Source organism: Myripristis murdjan, chromosome 18, assembly GCF_902150065.1.
Source record: "Myripristis murdjan chromosome 18, fMyrMur1.1, whole genome shotgun sequence".
In the NCBI taxonomy this organism is placed as follows: domain Eukaryota; kingdom Metazoa; phylum Chordata; class Actinopteri; order Holocentriformes; family Holocentridae; genus Myripristis; species Myripristis murdjan.
In genome coordinates, this window is record NC_043997.1 from 6,016,718 (window position 1) to 6,035,236 (window position 18,519).

The 18,519-nt window shown below is 40.7% G+C and overlaps 1 protein-coding gene across 3 annotated transcripts; it reads right to left on the reverse strand.

The window, feature by feature from the left end:
* Window positions 1–3,586: 3,586 nt before the first annotated feature.
* Window positions 3,587–15,142, reverse strand: rab39bb (RAB39B, member RAS oncogene family b). 3 transcript variants are annotated; one of them, XM_030076641.1, is made up of 4 exons: window positions 15,050–15,142; window positions 11,060–11,291; window positions 7,109–7,289; window positions 3,587–5,058 (listed from the first exon to the last, which is right to left on the reverse strand). In XM_030076641.1, the coding sequence occupies exons 2-4, from the start codon at window positions 11,272–11,274 to the stop codon at window positions 4,813–4,815; spliced, it is 642 nt and encodes a 213-aa protein (XP_029932501.1). In that variant the 5' UTR covers window positions 11,275–11,291; window positions 15,050–15,142; the 3' UTR covers window positions 3,587–4,812. The 3 variants fall into 3 exon arrangements, with proteins under 3 accessions (XP_029932501.1, XP_029932500.1, XP_029932499.1); XM_030076640.1 differs by having other exon boundaries at window positions 11,060–11,295; XM_030076639.1 differs by lacking the exon at window positions 15,050–15,142 and having other exon boundaries at window positions 11,060–11,497.
* Window positions 15,143–18,519: the final 3,377 nt, after the last annotated feature.

An 18,519-nucleotide genomic window follows, 5' to 3' on the forward strand; every position in this document is an offset into this window, starting at 1 on the left:
TCCCACCCTGATTTAATCATTTTATATCACCTTGCAAACTAGAATCAGCTGACTGCTAACCTAGTCCTGCCTGTTGGACTCTCTAAGCACAGTGTAGTAGTGTGCTTGTCTGCCATGATTACAAAAGATCAGTTGTAGATGTAGTTGCCATGGGTGGACAGCACACATTTTTGCTGCTTGTTCACGCAAAATGTATTAGTACATGGCACCAATAAGTGTTGCTCAGTGCATTTTTGTTGAAAAATATCGTGTCATTTCCCGACAAGACGTTAATGACATTTTTTGACAGTGAGCTATCAAATCGTCTGTAGCTGCAGTTGCATCAGAGGTACCAAGGCGATACCAAGATTTTGAAAAACGATACCGACACCAGGGCTTTTACGACATCAGTAGTACGGCCTCAACTTGATCCCTCACTCTGGAGTCATGTGATACACCAGAGGACAGAAGTGGGAACAAAACCAATCAAAAAACCAACCTGCAAACGATGTGAACGTGCAATGTGCGCATTTCGTTCAAAAAGTGGAAGCACATTAATTTAGCCCAGCACCTAAAAGACAGTCTGAAATAGAGCAGCAGGATGAGATTTCTGCCTTTACCATGGTATCTAATCAGGAATCAGGAATCAAGGATTTTCTTCTTCTGTCTGCAGTGGGGGTTTGTAGTCTTTCATCAGAGTTTTTAATTAAGAGTTTCAGAAAAAAAAACAAAAAAACTGCCCAACCTCATTTTCCAGTATATTTCCATCATTATAGCTCATGGTGAAACAGTGATAATTCAGAATTTAATAATCATTAGATTTTTTTTTTTTTTTTTGTGGATCCTCTGTTTTGTAGTGTTAAAGAAACTAGACAACTGCACCTCTTTTAAGAGACTGGTTAAAGTGGCTGTGTGTTGCAATTTTAAATATCAATATGTCAAATTATGAATTCCTTTATACAGTTAGTGTCATTTTAACAGATGTCACGAATAGAGTAGCTTATTTTCATTGTTACTGATATCAACTGCCTAAACTCTGACATCCTTAGCAGTTCTCTAGTGTAAAACCCAGTCAGAGCTTTTCTCTTCTTCTTTCCTATGAATCATGTGATGTTCTCTGCGCAAAGTTGAGAGATTATGATGTTCAAATATTGTTGTTCAAATGTCTGTTTCAGTCGAGCGTGTTGGTAATAATCTGGCCAGGGCTCATCGCAGCTCTTCTCGAAAAGCAAAGGTGCCTTCATGACTTAAAATGAATCGGGGAATAAAGGCAAGGTTGTCAGGGAGTAAATAGGCATTTTTTTACTTCATTCCTGAAACTAATAATTTGGACATACACTTCTTGTCTGACAGCATCGCTTCACTCTTTTCTAGCTCTACACCGTCACTCAGTAAGGGGCATTGCAATTATGTGGAGCCATGGAGATGAACTATCATTCAAATGATTTCTGATCAAGTCTCAAAACTCTTGTCCAGGCTCGGGGAGGAGGAATGAACCGGTCCCTTTGACTGGTAATGTTTCCCATTCACACATAATTGCACACTTTGTCCAGTGACATGACGGTAAATGTAAAAACATCACCCCTTTTGTTTTCCAATGATACATTCACATACAAATACAGTGAAACACAAGCCAAAAAAAAAAAGATGTCTTTGGAAACCTAAAGAAGGCATTCAGTGTGTGGAAATGATGCATTTATCCTCCCTGACCTACAGAGGATTATCATAACTACAAGAGGGAGAGGCAATGGATGAAATAGGAAAAAAGAAAAATAGAAAGAGTCAAGCTGTGGTCACAGCAGGGATTATAGCAAGCCATTCAGGATTGTGTGTCAGATTGATCGTCACACAACGTAGAAAAATAAAACAATGATGCAATGATGTTTCTTTCCTACATCTAGAGTAGCTTCTTAATGAGACAAAACAAATTCTTCATATGTTAAGCCAAGAAAATGACATTATTTATGTATAAATAACCTTCATATCCGTCCATACTTGTGAGGTACAGTTAATTTGCTGCTGATGCTACCAGTTTCTTCCCACTCTGTCAGTATTAAAACATTATCAAGGGTTCCCACTCTTTCAAGGAAATTATTTTTCAAGGACATATTCAATTACTCATGTACATATTAGCTGCTGCTCACAGAAAGTCATCTTAGAATGACTCAAAATGAAAGAAGTGGCTCAAAATTGCATGAAACCAACTGGGAAAAAAACTGAAAATTTCAAATGTCTTGACAACACTATGTTGATCAAAGCATTGGTTTTGTGTTTTTTTGACCAGTTTGATCTTACGTATATTTATGACTGAACAAAAAAAACAATAGCTGGGTATGAACGGAGCTGAAACGGCATCAGCGACTAAAAATGTGCAATATGAGCTGAGATTAACATCTGAATATGCAATCTCAGCCCAACTTTATAATTTGCTCGCTCATACTTCCAGGACATTTTATCAGTTTTTCAAATTTTCCAGGTGTTTCCCATGATTGGAAAACTGGTTCCTAAGTTTCTTGATTTTCCATGATGGGTGGGAACCCTGATTATGCAGAGACAGCCAAACATGTAAAGGTCGCCATAGCTAACAAGAGCACAAAATAAGCGAGATGTGCTTGATTACGTGGCCTGGATGGGGAATCTGCCATGAGTGGATGTTTCGTGGTAGCATGTTTTTCCACTTTTCTCCACCTTTCCATATACAGACGCAAATAGCGGGGGATGCACTAGGAAAAGTAGAAGATAAGTACGCTCATGTGCCTCTGACACTCCCAGTAGGACAGTTCAGATCATGTTTTTTCACAAAATACAAAGAGTGAGTCATTTCTTGTTGCTAACAGACTCTAATTGCGGCTGATAGTGTGGCCGTAATGATTCCCTTAGTAAAATATTAATTCTTGTTTCAAAGACACTTCAAAGGCCAATTTGCCAGTGAACTGGAACACAAAACTGATCCTCAGTTCATGCTATTTTTCAAGTTGGATGGCTATGAAAGTGGTGGAAAAGTGCCACCAACTTTTATCTTTTTCATGTCTTGCCCAGCCCTATTTTATGTATCCACAGGGAATCCACTGTTATACCAAATATCATTCACCGTCTGACTGTTATCACATTGCTTTGTGTGTCTTTGAAGGAACATAAGACCTGACGTCAAGAATAACAGCGGGTACGTTGGTGTAACAGTGAAGGAACGACCTCAAAACTACAGAAATTCACTTGGTTGCACCAACCTGCAGCTTTAGATTCAGGCGCTGAAGTGTGTTAAAGTAAGACTTTTATGTTATATTACACTAATGCGCACACACCCACACAAACAAAAATGCATGGAAATCACTCGCTCAGAACAAAATCTAACCTCATGTCATCCCTGTACCTGTATCTACATCGGGTTGCATTTATTGAACATATTCAATGTCTGCCAATTGGACTTTCTTTGCATGATTACAGTATGGTACAATTCTATCTGTATGCGTGCATCTGTGGGTAATGTAATGATTTATTTTTGTTTGTTTTTGGAGTCCATTCCTCCGGTCGCCTGTATGCTGTTGCCACGGTTTCCTCTGCCTGATCCGGTCCCTCGTTGCTCTGTTTACCTTCTGTAACTGTTTTACTCCCCTTTTTTTTTTGGATTTACACCCTTAAAAAGTCCCAAAGGAGACTCCACGGTTAAGGAGGACAGGCGCTGTACAGGTGCTGTCCAGCTGTAGGCCTTAGTTGTGTCCAAAATTCCCAAAAGTCCACCTTAACAAGTCTCCAGTTAAAGGTGGACAGTCAGCGAAACAAGGAAATGTAAGCTTCTGGTATGTTCATTATCCCCCACGAGTCCACCATACCTTGTCCGTTCAGCTGTACACGTTCTTGAAGTCAATGTCTTTCCACTTAAGGAGTCTTGTAGGGATTGGGTAGGTGACGGTTGTGTCATTTTAGTGCGGTGTTAGCAGAATGATAGTGGACATTATCGTGTTGTCAAGACCTGTTCCAAGAGAAATAATGTTAAGGGGAAGAAATTCGACCCTTCCTGCCCTCCTGTGTCAGATCTCCAGGACTCAACAACAGAGCTCTGATAGGTGAATATAGAGCAAGGGGGGGTTATCGTAAGAGAAACTTGTAAACTGGAGGAAAGCTGAATTGAACAGTATTGACAGGAGATTTTTGAGTGGCATGTGCTGAAATGATCTCAGAAGCCAACAAAAAAAGGTACATGGTCTTTTTTTGTGGGTGATCCTAAAATTGCATATTTGAGGAGAGGAGGAGGAGATCGAGAATGGGGAAAAAGGAGAGAAGAGGTGGAGGAGGAGATGACAGAGAGAGAGAGAGGGAAGATGCTGGACCTAGGTGAGAAAGAAAAAGAATATGAAGAGGAAGATGAATCAAGTCAAGAGCATCATCCTGACATCTGACTCGGCAAGGAACCTAAACGGATCCAGGGTTCGCCCAGTGGCTCAGCCCTCTTTCGAAGGCTACCGTCCTCAGCACAGACTTTCAAGTAGGGATTTTGAGGCAAGCAGCCACACAAAATAAAAAACCCTAAAGGAAACAAGTCGCCTCACGAGTCAAGAACCTTTTGCATCACTTTCTCTCCTGAAATAAAATGTATACCGATAGAAAAGGGCACAAACCCTGAGCTGTCCCCCCATGCTTGAGATCCTCTTGGCCTTTGTCGGCCAGTCTTTCCTCTTGAATGTCCTCCTCCATATCCAGTCGCAACAGAGAACAACAAAGGGTTACCAAGTTTCTGTCAGAGGGCCAACAATCCAACCAGCCAGCCTGTCACCTCTGAATCTTCCCCGGATCCCCTCTTTCATCACCAGTCCCATCGTTCGAAGTCTTCCCAGATCAGCAGAGACAGCGGCGGTCACTCTTGGTCACTTCCTCTGAAGAGTGAACCACGTTGGGGACGAACCCGCTCTTGACGCCCTCCCAGCCCTCCTGGATGGTGATGTCCCCGGACCGCACCAAGGCGAAGATGTCTCTGGTCAGCTCGGTGAAGGCATGCTCCACGTTGATGGCGTCGCGGGCCGACGTCTCGACGTAGCGCATCCCGTACGCCCCCGCCAGCTTCTCTGCCTCCTGGCGGCTTACCTGGAAGATGGAAATGAGATAAGATGAAACTTCCAATGGGGAAACTGGTGAGTAGAGGGCTTTCACACAGCACTGCGCCCCCTTAAGGCAGATGGCCACACACCTAGAGCTGGGTTCTGCTCGAGGTTTTTGGCCCTGTTAAAATGTATTTTTTCCTCATCAGTGTCGCCCTGTACTGCTCTTGGGGGAGATTTTGGTCCATGGATTTGGCCAATATCTGTTAGGTTTATGTAAAGCGCCTTGAGATAACTTTTGTTATGACTTGACGCCGTACAAATAACATTGAATTTATTCTCGCTACGGTGCAAATGGCAGAATGACAATGACTGTAGCCGTGCCCTGCCCCTCTCAATTTTTGTGGCAGCATTGCACAGTGCCACAGAAGCCATATTGGATAAATAGATGATGATTGGTTGAAGTGTCGTTTCTTGACGTTTCAACCAGACAAACCATGAATGGCCTGCCGTTCACAGACACAGTTTCGTGCTGTGAGCGCCGTGAACACAAAATGGAGCATTAATCAGCCTTTAGGCAGCTACAGGCAAGGTCCTCAACTCTTGGTCATCAATTATTAGTCACGGATTATTATGAATCATTCTGGAGTTCTGGGCAAGATGCACCCACGAGTGCTGTGATTGTTGGCATGTTTCTTATTCACTAAAACCATCTTGACATTAGCCATCACTAAGCCATAACCATACACTTAACCAAGTGGTTGTATTTTGGGCAGAACTCTGGTGAGAACAGAGTCTAATCTAATCTAATCTAATTTTTAAAAAAAAAAAAAAAAAAAAAAAAACCCAGAAAGCCATACAGAAAGGCCAAAGTGAAGGTAAAATCAAGATAAGGTTAAAACAGAAAGATGCTGAAAGATAAAGAATGAAAGAGAGAAAAGGGCAGAAATCAATTCAAAAAAGCAAATACATATTAATAACTACAGCTACAAGAATAAAAGCATAAAAGCAAGAATAAAAAGATGAATAAAATAAAAGGATGACATCACGTAAAGGCACTGATTCTGCAACTCTTGCCTCCTCTGACAGGTCGTTCCAAAGCCATAAATACTGTAACAGGCTGCATCTTCAAATTTCTGTATTTCCATTAGTTTGTTGTTTTTGTCTGGACACGCTTTACATTACATGATTGATCAGCTGAACAAAAATATAATCAACAGATTCATCGACAATGAAAATAATAATCCTTAGTTGCAGGCCTAGTGAACATGATGACGGTAAATGTAGTACGAAACTCGCAACACCTTAATTTAATACCCAAGGTGTGTTTTTTGAGGTGTTCAGTTCTTACATAACACACGTTTAGTACATGGTAGGCAACTCACACACTGGTAATGATTAGGAATATGAGTTTCCTACATTTATGTAAGGAGTTGGTTCATTTTTTTGTGCATAAAGTAAATGATGCAGTGCTGTAAATGTTCTGGCACGGTAACTATCGTTTGTAAATTGATGCATAAATTAATTTAGTGAGCAGCCACCTTACCTAGAGATTCGAAGCTCACAGAGATTTGACATTACAGAGCCATATGAAGCTGAATAACAGCATCCAATTCATGTGTTGAATAGCCTTGCGAGGTTATAGTGCTGAGTGGAGGGTAGCACACAATCTTCCAAATCAGACAAATCAAAATAAACTGGCTACAGTGGCAGTTTCCTGACTTATTTAATTTAAATCCTTACATTACAGTTCACTTCCACATTATGTTATATGAGTGGCGGTGCAGGCTTGAGCAGAGCATTTTGCTGCATCATCTTGTATCGGCTGCATTTCAGCGATGATGTTCTTGCTTTCCTTCCACCTGTCCCATGAGCATTAATCAAACGATGAGGACTTTCTTCAGATCCAAGTGTGTTTTGATCTAAAATTGGACTCGGGACTCTTTTAAAATGCCGCCGACCGCATCGAGTGTAAATAAAGTAACATTTGAATTAGCAAACATAATTTTAAAACCCAGTGAAGCCTAATAAGAAACTAATGGTGCAAACAGCAGCACTTGATCACATTCAGATTCACCTGCACACACGACACCCACCTGACGTTGTGCTTCCAGGTCACACTTGTGGCCGACCAATAGGAAGACGATGCTGTGCGGCTGGACGTGGCTGCGGGCCTCCTCCAGCCAATCGTGGACGTTCTGGAAAGAGCGGCGATTGGTGATGTCGAACAGGAGGAGCCCGCCCACCGAGTTGCGGTAGTAAGCCCTGGTGATGGACCTGGAGACATCAAACGAGACGGTTTTCAGAGTCAAAATCGCTCCGTTTTAGCAAGTGGAGTAAAATCTACAGGATAAGAGAAGATCTTTGGAAACGTTACAGCCTCGGCGATGAAATTCAAGGAGAAGAGATTCAGACGGTGAGATGGAGATGACAGGAGGTGTGAAAGAGGGGAGAGAGCAGAGGAGAAGGAGGTGTAGAGGTGGAGAAGCTGAGAAGACATGAATAAATAAGATGGAGAGACAGAAAGAAAGAAGGAAAATGGATAATAAAGACAGCAAGGATCTGAATAACTGGCTAAAATGATCTCATCTCATTCATTTTGCCAGAAACTGTCACCACAACTAAAAGTTTCAATGTTAAAACAACAAAATGATACATTGTAAACATAAATACACTTGCAGTTAACTGACAAGTTGACAAACAGAAAATGAATCAGTTACAATTTTGATATTCAAGTCATTTATCAAGTAAAAACACCAAGAATTTGCTGATTCCAGCTTCACTAAAATCACTAAAATGCTAAGATTTTTTTCCTTTTCTCCATTCATATCATTATAAAATTGATACTTTGGGTTTTTGGGCTGCTGGTGGGACTAAAGAAGACATTTGAAGACATCACTTTGGATTCTGCTGACCTCTGATGGGCATTTATCACGATTCTGAACATTTTACATAATGTAACGAGTAATCAGTTGATCAGAAAAATAATCGGTAGATGAATCAAGAGTTGAAATGCTCATTAGCTGCTGCCCTAATAATAACAATGAAAATTATTTATGTATATCTGACCACAGGGGATAATTAGCAGGAGCAAGCGCTGCCTAAAACACTAATTTCCATTGTTGTACATGATGCACTTGAAAATTACTTGACAGAGAAAATAAAAATCCATAATAAATAAATTAAAATCTAATAATTAGCCACTTCACAAATTCTTCCAAATTATTATTTTTTTTCAGCTGATGAGATGCAAGTTTTGTATCTCATGTCAACATGTTGGTGATTTTCAGCCACAAATGCAGTGAAACCAAATGTTTCAGTTTTGCCAACATGCCAATATTGTAGGAAAAATCAAACTATGGAAAATATGAATATCAGTTAGCGCTATATGAGGCAGATTCTGGCTTTTATGTAAGGAATACCTCAACATTTTTTGGAGTATTCCTGTGCACAAGACAGCTTCAGAGTTGCTGTAAAGGTTTATTTCTTCACTTTGATGGAGCCAGGCTAACGACTCCCATAGACTTCAAGTCTTTATGCTAAGCTAACATGAAATGCTACCTATAGGAACTGAACCACTGGACGTATAGAGGAGAAAATGGTGTCCAATATCTGGTCTCAGTCTGGGGAGGTCAGAAAATCGCCCAAAACGTTGGAGTACTCCTTTGAACAGACGTGTTTTTCTGCGTCAAACAGAGTTTTAGTGTTGCATGATCATCTAAATTCTGTTTCCGAGGCTGACGTGGGGGAAAAATGAGCTGAAATATTGAACACCGGCAATTTTCTAACATGAAAACACACAAAGAGCAGCGACTGACAGCTTCAAAGCCGTGATTGACAGCTTCAGGACAAACATTTTGGCATCTGAATGTGCAAAAACCCCCATCGGCTGAACCCGGGTGGAAACTAGACGCAGTCATGTTTGATGTTACATAATTAGCTGTGCAGCCTGAGGAGAAGGAGGAGTGTTTGGGTTTTTTTTTTTTAGGGATTATATGACAAGATGTGACACACGGACACATCGACGGAAAGAGAGCGACATCATGAAAAGAGGAAGAGGCGAGGAGGATTATTTGATGGGGAGAATACAACAAGGAAGGAGAGAAGGTGGCAAAAATTAAGAGTCAGCGAGTGATTCACTAACACACACACACACACACACATACACACACACACGCAGGCATTATTTATAGAGGGAAGGATGACCACGCAGATGAAATGACAACGACTAAGCCGAGAAGCGGGAGGAAGACGGGCGTCAGCTCGGATCAGGGAGGTTTTTTTCACGCGCAGCTTGACTCCCTCCACGAGAGCACGACGACAGAAAAAGTCACCGAGAGCGTCGGCAGCGGCCCTTTGATGTGCAAATGTCACCAGAAAAAAAACAAATGTAGAAAGAAGCTCTCAAAAATCTGACAAAGACAACGGAGACGATGAAAAACCTTTCCAAAAAGGCTTATTCAATCAGAATGGCAACCTTAGTGGATTTAAACCAATCATAACATGTATATTAATGTCATGCATTAATATACTAAAGCTAATACTGTGTCTCATAAAGAAAACCAAACTGATACCCAAAATAACACCTTTCCTTTTGAAAAGACTGAAAACCGGCATCAGAAAGAGTGTTGTGATTCACTTTTGAAGTTCTGATTCCTCTTCAAGACCTTTGCCACCCAAACGGGTTTATTTTGAGGACAAAGAATCATCAGTGGGTTTTAAAACACAAGGTAGTGATATTCAGAAAGTGTTTTTTGTGTGTTTTTTGACAGGTAACATTTGCAAACTGATTATTCCTAAGTAGCAATTCAGGTTTTGACCCCTGCAGTCTGTGTGTTCGCAACATATTTAACTAGGTACACGTGTTTTTAACATATACACATATTTAAGTAGGTGTGCGCAGGCTGATACTGAGGCCTGATCCATCCTGCTCTGTCATTTTTGTGAAGGAAACAGCTTCAGTTTGTGGTCTTTGAACGCAAAATAGTTCACATTTATCCTGTTTTTTTTTTTTTTTTCTGTTGTCGAAAGATCTGCTATTCTGTTTCATGTTAAAAGGCAGAAAATGACATTTCTTTATGATACACGAAGGTTTTGGTGTTTGATTGTGGAGGCAGTGAAATTCTCTGACACTTTAGGAATATGATACCAGAAGATAAATACTACCATAATCAAGTGTACCGTAGTTTAAAAAAATAAAAAACGGCCACACTTTATTATGACTGCACGATGTTAATATTCAACTTAGTGTCAACTGTGTGTCAGCAGAGTTTTATGGTGGAGTCGGTGCTGATATGTCTTATCAGCCTGTCCAATGTAAACACTCAGTAGACTTTAAATTGACTTTTAACTCAGGTTCAGTCTCAGTTCAGATAAGGTTGAATATTAACACGGGATACTGTAAAAAAAAAAAAAAAAAATGATGTAACAAAAAAAAAAAAAAAAAAAAAAAGTGCAGCTCAGTGAAACCTTAGCACATAAAAAATAATAATAATTAAAAAAAAATCTATAAATTCACTATTGACAGATGGACACAATATACCATATAAATATTTGAAAATACAATAAAATGGGGACAAAAAAACACCCTAAATTGATTACTGAGGAACACAGGGAGAAGTTCCTGTAATGAGACTATGGAAATTTATTCTAATGATACCACAGAATATAGAGCAAAATACTATAAACTACCACAGGGTCACTATAAACTCACTATTCCTGCGTTTTATTGTCATATTTTCTCTCTTTTATGTTATGTTTAACATAACTTAGCTTTAGCTGGATAAAGCACATTGCATTGCTATAGGCCTAAATAAAGCTTGATTGACTGATTAATCGAAAACTACAGTGACACCCAAGAATCCATAAAAATACCATAAACAACCATAAAAACCTCATTATTGATCACCACTTATGCAATATTATAGGTACTATAGGAATATTATAGAAAGCGTGTAAACTTTCACTTTCACTTTCTCCTCTCTCTCTCCCTCTCTCTCTCTCTCTCTCTCTCTCACACACACACACACACACACACACACACACACCTGAAGCGCTCCTGGCCCGCGGTGTCCCAGATCTGCAGCTTGATCCTCTTGCCCGGCTCGATCTCTACCAGGCGGGAGAAGAAGTCCACGCCGACCGTGGGGTCCGACACCTGGGCGAAGCGGCCCTCGGTGAACCGGCGGATCAGACACGACTTGCCCACCGTCGAGTCCCCGATGACGATCAGCCGGAACTGGTAGAGCCATATCGCCTCCATGACTGCCTGCCCTGTCGCTGTCTGGAGTGGGGTGCGCGCGCACGTGCGTGCGCGTGTCAGGCATAAAGAGAGACAGGGAAGACACATGGATCCATGAAATACACACACCAAACCTAATATACAGTAGTGGATTTCTAGTGATTTTATGGCGCTTCATTGTATTTTTTTTAATCTGATATCTGATAGTTCAGTTCTTATATTGTTCAGGATTCAGGATTGTTTTTTTTTTTTTGTTTGTTTTTTTTTTTGTTTTTTTTACGTTGAATGTCTTCTTCACGTGTCAGTAACATGTTGGGACCATGTTTTCACTTTTACATGTTACCCCTTGGATTTTAATGGCTGATTGTACAATAATAAAGTCTGTCTATCTATAAATAATATAGCTGGGTATTGGCTATGACCTCCCATACAATACTTATGAAGACACAGTAGTCAGAATACATTTGCATCATCATACAAAACTGACTGAAAATATATAAATAGAGCTTTAAAATAGCCTACAACCTGCTGCATACCATCTGGGAGGACGAATCAAATCCATTTTAGTGAGTTATTACTTGATGATGTCCTATCTTAATATGAAAATAAGGTGCATAAACAATACACGTCAATATAAAGGGCCAAGAGAAACGATACAGAATTGTGAAAAATAATATCAGCTGTATCAATTATTATTCACAGTTATTGACAATTAGCCTATTTGTATGCGGCGCTCTTTTGGTGAATTCCTTGTGCTCTTACAGTTTATGATAGGCTATTATCTCTTTTGGTGGCATAATAGTTGTAGGCTACTAGACTGATATATCAGCTGGACGATACTGGCTCAATACAGATATATCAATATCAGTGCATATACTGGATAAATATACCTAAAAGTCACTTGAAATCACTTGAAACGTGTGTTACTTGTGCTAATAATATTAATATTATATCAATACTGTGATATACAAATATATATCGGCTGGGTTTTTTGGATATTGTGACATGTAGCTCCTCCTTGGTCATCATATTCATGTCACTAATGACTTAAGCAAAATTTTCCTGTGTGTAAATATCACATTTTAGCTGACTTTATATTTGCTTTTTTTATTTTTTATGTGTGCTAGTTTGTTTACTTTTATGAATTACAAGACTTTTGTAATTGCCAATAATGCTTATTGAAGTGATATTTCTTCTATAAGCATCTAGGGTTTGTTTTTTCCTCCTTTGCAGTTGATCTGCTGCTTTGTTTTATACATGCAAACAACTAAAATCAAAATAAACTGTCATCCCTACAGCATCGCCACAGTATCGATCAATTCGGTCAAAAATATCCTGATATTTGCATATGACATCGCTCTGCATGGCAGTGAGTCGGCAGGGCGGCCAATCACAGCGGAGCAGATGGTGCAGCGGATTGTGTTAAGAAGTTAACAAGTTTATTGACCTTAGTACATATCTGTATCACAACTTGGCCTACTTGTTTACACGTTGTACTACAAATGTGTATTCTTGTGTACAGAAACATGCTGGGCAATACGTACAGTTATCAGAAGTCTTTTTTAATCAGTATCATCTAGCCCCAACATAATAATCATCATAATCCTATTATCCTCTTATTGGGAAGATGTTGTGTCTGTGGCACCCAGCAGGGAGTAGTGACTTTATGGCAGTTCATGAGAGGCTATTTTTATTAATTATGGTATCACTGTATTGTGATATATTTTGTTTCAGTGTCTTTCTTGTACTCAGTGGTGAGTTTTTGCCTTTTGTGGTATATTGTGGTAGTTAATAGTGAGTTATTGGTGATAATCACTGATAATCACATTGATATCGGTGCTGACACTGGGCTATAATGGAGTATTGGTATACACTAGTGACTAATATCTGATACCCAAACCCCTGAGTGACAGATTAGATATAAACTGTCTTGATTTTCACACAAAAGCCTGCATTTGTCAAATGAAGGGTAAAAGGAAAGACTCCTCAGTGAATTATATGAATTTGATTGGTGGAAATCCATACTGACATCGCTGAAAAGGCAGTATTAGTACATCTGTATAAGGTAGTTTATGATACTTTTGAATCTCCTGTGATATCACTATGATATTCCTGCAGCCTAATATTATACCTCTAATATTCCCTCTGTTGGATCAAAGCACTACAATGGGACAGTGGGCAAAAGAAAGGAACAATTCTGCCCATTTGGAAACAGTGACTCTCCTTTTGATTCAATTAGTGGAATGTAAATCTTTGATTGGAGGCTTGACCCCCCTCTCTCTCGCCAAATCCCCTCCCTCCCCCTCTTCAAACTCTGGCTTTATTATATTCCGCGCCTGATTCAATTAAGAGCCACGTGATTCAGACAATCCGCTTACTTTCTAGTCACTTGATCGCGTCAATTGATCTTTTCATAAGCCTGGTTTTGAATTAGGGCCATAATGCCCCCCCCTTTTGATATGAGGCTTAAGCATCTTGAATGTGTCCTTCCAAATCCTGTGCTCTGTATTAATAATTATATATCCATCATTACAGCCAGGACTGCATAAGTTCGGGCTCCTTTTAGGAGACTTTCCATGCCTTTGCGCCCTCCAGACAATAGATTTCCGCTGGATTTTGTCTTAATTATCCCAATCTGAAGTTTTTTTTGGTTTAGCACAAATTAAATGGATGTCTCTTCTATATGTGATCAAATCCTGTGATCAAATCCCACATTAACCAGTACATGAACCTTTACAGACAAATTAAAAAGCGAAACCAGACTTTTCCTTTTGGGCTCGGACCCTGGATCCCCACACCAGCGGCCCCCTCGCTGGTCCCCGGACCCCAGCTTGGAAGCCATGGCTCCACCGAGGCAGTGTAGTCGGTGTAGCCTTCATGTTGATCCGGGCAGGGCGGGCAGAGAGCCAGACAGCCTCCCAGCACCCACTCCCGTCTGTGTGGCTGGATTGCGTAGCTCGCTCGGTATGCAAACATCAGCGGCCAGATCCCCGGTGAATAGCCGCCTTATGGCCTCATACCGGATACGGTGGGACAATTTAGGTCCCCAGCCTGTAGCCTGTAGCCTGTATCACATATCCAACCCAGCCTGCCACATCCAAACCATAAATCACCATAAAACCCCTATTTACGATGCGTGCGCCGGCCTCAGTGTCGCCTATAATAACCACAATTTCTTATTTTCGCATGCATCGGGTGCTTATATTGTATTTATATGCGATTTCATCACACCAATTGGTATCATGTACATCCTATAGTTTCATATTAGAGCTCTGTTGGAGTTTATACGGCGTCTGCGGTGCTATATGGTGAGTTTACAGCGACTTTATGGTGTATTCTGGTATTTTTAATGCCCTGTATGGCCATTCATAGCAGCTCTCCATGAGATTTTCTATAACAGGCTATGACTATACACGTATACATTTCTATGCTTCCTAAGGATTTGGCTGCTTGGTTTTTTCGGGATTATGCATTGGGTTTCCAATAATAGCTTTATATAAAGTGCATCTCCTGGTGTGTATATAGGCGAATAAAGCGTAAGATGGACTCCAGGCTGCTCTGAGAGTCTGCAGGCCTACTTGGAAGCGTCTTGAGATGTTTTTGGAGCTAGCTGTAGGCCTTAGAGCATCATGACAGGGAGGAAAACAGGCCTGCGCCCCTTCGTGTGCGAACGCAGCTTTTCCATTTCAGGCTCCGGGCTGAGATTAATCACAGAAATATAGATTGCAAAGCTAAAAATAGCCCGCTTGGAAAGGGAGAGCGGTGCGATTTAGGCCAGAATGGTTGCTGTTCTTACGTTGTGTGGTTGCGCCGTTCAGGACCAAGATGATGGAGGCTCCATGGCACCGAGAAATCTGGCTGGAACGATCCTCGCAACGCAGGGGAGCGGGGGCGGATAAACCGAAAAACAAGCTCCGGGACAAGCTCCGGGGACCCGCGACGCCTTTTCACACCCTGGAAACGGAGGCCTCGTCTCGGCTGGTCTGCCCCGTGCCGTCGGGCCCGAGCGCTGGGAGGAAAACGCACCCAGTTGCAGGTGCAAAAAAAAGCAGGAAAAAAAAAAGAAAGAAGCAGAAACCCGGATCTTGCGCTTCCAGCAGGAGCCACAAATAAGCGCCGCTCTGCTTCCCTCTCTGCCCGTCGAGAGAGAGAGAAAGCCCGTCGTGTTCCTACGGGGAGCGCACGGCTGCTGTTACCGGGGAATCCCGAGGTGGCCTCTCATTCTGGGTTTGGCGTGTTTGTAGGTTTTGCTGCTGATGAAATGGCAGCAGTAGCAGCAGCATCATATAGCCTGACTCATCCCGCATCAGTACCACTACCGTAATGGACCGTGGAGACGCGCACCGCCCCCCTAAAAGCACTACATTGATCCTATGATACATTTCAGAGAGATATCACAGGAAAAAAAACACACCCATTTGATGCCATCATGTCCATTGTAAAACAACAGGAGATAAAAACTCAGCATGAAATGAGATAAGGACCTGCTGCGGATTGTTTATGGAGAATAACACAAAATAGCCTGGTGTTGTTATTGTGTTTTTAAGGCAGTATTTCCTTTAGTGAAACTGTGTTTACATAGGAACTGACAGAAAATGAGATTTTACAGTGTAATCACGTGAGATTACAATTTCTACTGAGAACCAAAACACGATAAGTGACAATTTTATTTAAAGATGGCCTGTTTGGGATATGATTGATTTTTGGGTGGGTCGGTGGGGGTAGGGAGGTTATCGATCCAAATACCAGGCTTCCAGGTTTGCTGCACGGTTTGGTGCAACCAGAGGGAAGCTGCGCACACACTGCGCAGTGGATGTGCGGACAAACACTCAGTGCGCTGGCACGGAAGTGGGCATGCTGGGAAATGTAGTTTGTTGTGCGTCTAGGAGAGAGAGTGAGAGAGAGAGAGAGAGAGAGAGAGAGAGAGAGAGAGAGAGAGTTCACACTGCAAAAAAAACTCCATATAACCCATATAACAAATTGAATGATTCTTCAAACAAAGTGATAGATAGATAGATAGATAGATAGATAGATAGATAGATAGATAGATAGATAGATAGATAGATAGATTCACTTTATTTAATTGGAAGGTTTCCACAGTACAGGTGTTTCACAACAAGGTGCAAGAAAACTGAGTTAAATAAAAAATAACTTCATTAAATACAATAATAAGACCCAAAGTGGCGCCATCTTGTGGAGGACAAAGACAACCAAACAAATGGGAACTGTAAACCATTAAACAAACAAACAAACAAATACTATGAGGCAGTGAGGCTACAATTCTATTTTATACAATATATACACAAAATACAACATATATATCATAAAATAGCCTTGGATTTGCACTGAAACTTAATTTTAAGAGTAGATTTAAAAGATGGCACTGACAGTATGGAGGTGTGGTTGTTCAGAGAGTGAGATCAGACTAGATTAGATTAGATTACATTAGATTAGATTAGATTAGATTAGATTAGATCCAAGTAGAGTAATTTACATTATATTAATTTGTTGATTAGATTAGATTAGTTGTGTTGATTTAGATTAGATTAGTGTACAGTGATTTAGATTAGATTTCATTAGCTGAGATTACATTAATTTAGAGTGTCAGAATCTGAAATTCTTTATTGATCATAGAGGGGAAATTGGACTGTTGGGTATGATGATTTAGTTTAAAGTAGAGTCACTTAGATTAGATTAATTTAGATTGCATTGCATTGCATTGTTTTAGTCATTTATTAGATTATTTTAGATTAGATTATCTAATTTTAGATGAGATTAGATCATTTATTGACCTCGCATAAACACATTTTGCAACTCCTAAATTGCCTACATTAAAATCCAGACAATAATATCAAAGTAGGATAGAAAATGATTTAAAAAAAAAAAAAAAGTAACTAAAGAGTATTATGAAATAAGAGGGTAAAGTACAATAATTTAAAAAATAAATAAATAAAAAAGGTTTATTGAAAGGTTCACTGTGCAGAATGACTGAGAGCTGGTTTAACTCATCTGACAGGAAAGTGGAATAATCACTTCATCAGTCACTGATTTGGTTCCGCAGTGAGAACCGTGTCGATTTAATCACCAAATTATGCGCTTATTCCATATTTGTCGCGCATTCAGGCTCCTCATTTCAGTGCAACTTTGCGCGAAATGCACCTTTAAGACTCGGTTGGCTGCCAGGTGAAGAGCAGGACAGTCAGACAGGCGCTCAGGGGGGGCAGTCAGACAGGACAGGGCGGGTTAGCAGACAGTCAGACAGACAGGCAGTCAGACAGACAGACAGCAGAGGCGTTTGCTGTCGTTTCTCTTTTTCAGCCCGGCCCTTTATCTTCGCTCTGTGAGGACATGCGAGGCTGATGTGCGCACAAACCGCAGCCTAAACACACGGCAACGACTTTTTTCTTTTTTTCTTTTCTTTTCTTTTTTTTTTTTTTTTTTAACTCGGCCACGACAGCACTTCACCACCAAGAAGTTCTCCTTTTTTTTCTAATTCGGGACGCGTACTGTGCGCAGCTCCCCGACGCGCAGGGAGGACGTTTCTCTACCATATGGACGGACTTTGACAACTTGCGAGCGCCTTAAAACACACCATCAGATCCCTGTAGCAGCCCCGGCTGCGGCCACGGCACTCCGCAGTAAGTTTATAATAACTTTAATTCACTTCATATCATTTTCACCTCCCACAGCATGTCTATAGGCTTCCGTGCGCCTCCATAGCGAGTTCAAATCTGTCTTACAGGATGTATATCATATGGTGGGCGCATAATATTCCTGTAATATCACTCTAAATGTTTATGTGCTCCTGCCGCGGGTTTACACTGACATTGCTGGACGTCATCATCTTGGTATTTGTGGTATTTACCAGTTTCCTGGTATCCACTTTTCATTTTTATACCCGTAACAGCTGCATGGTATATTGATTTTGCGGCGTCATTTGAATGGAATCCCTCTCAGCAGCTTGACCTGCTACATTTCTGCTGTTGTTCATGTAGTTCATGCATGAACCGGTTCAGACACGGCGCCCCGCACACGCTTATCACGCACTGCGCGTAGGGCACCAAGTGCCTGGGGGGGCACCAAAAAAAAAAAAAAAAAAAAAAAAAAAAACAAGCTCGTGAAAAATCATCATAATAATAGTAATCATAATAATGATATATTTAAAATTGTGTAAAGTGTGTAAAGCATGTTAATAGATATAAGCAATACAAAAATAACATAGGTATATTTGCTCGAGAAAAACATGAATCTCCTGTGCGGCCCTCT

Coding starts and splice junctions, on each gene's coding strand:
- rab39bb (XM_030076639.1), bottom strand. CDS start 11,361: ATGTGTCTTCCCTGTCTCTCTTTATGCCTGACACGCGCACGCACGTGC. Junction 7,290..11,059: donor GCGGGCCAGGAGCGCTTCAG/GTGTGTGTGTGT, acceptor TGATGTCTCCAG/GTCCATCACCAGGGCTTACT. Junction 5,059..7,108: donor ACCTGGAAGCACAACGTCAG/GTGGGTGTCGTG, acceptor TCCATCTTCCAG/GTAAGCCGCCAGGAGGCAGA.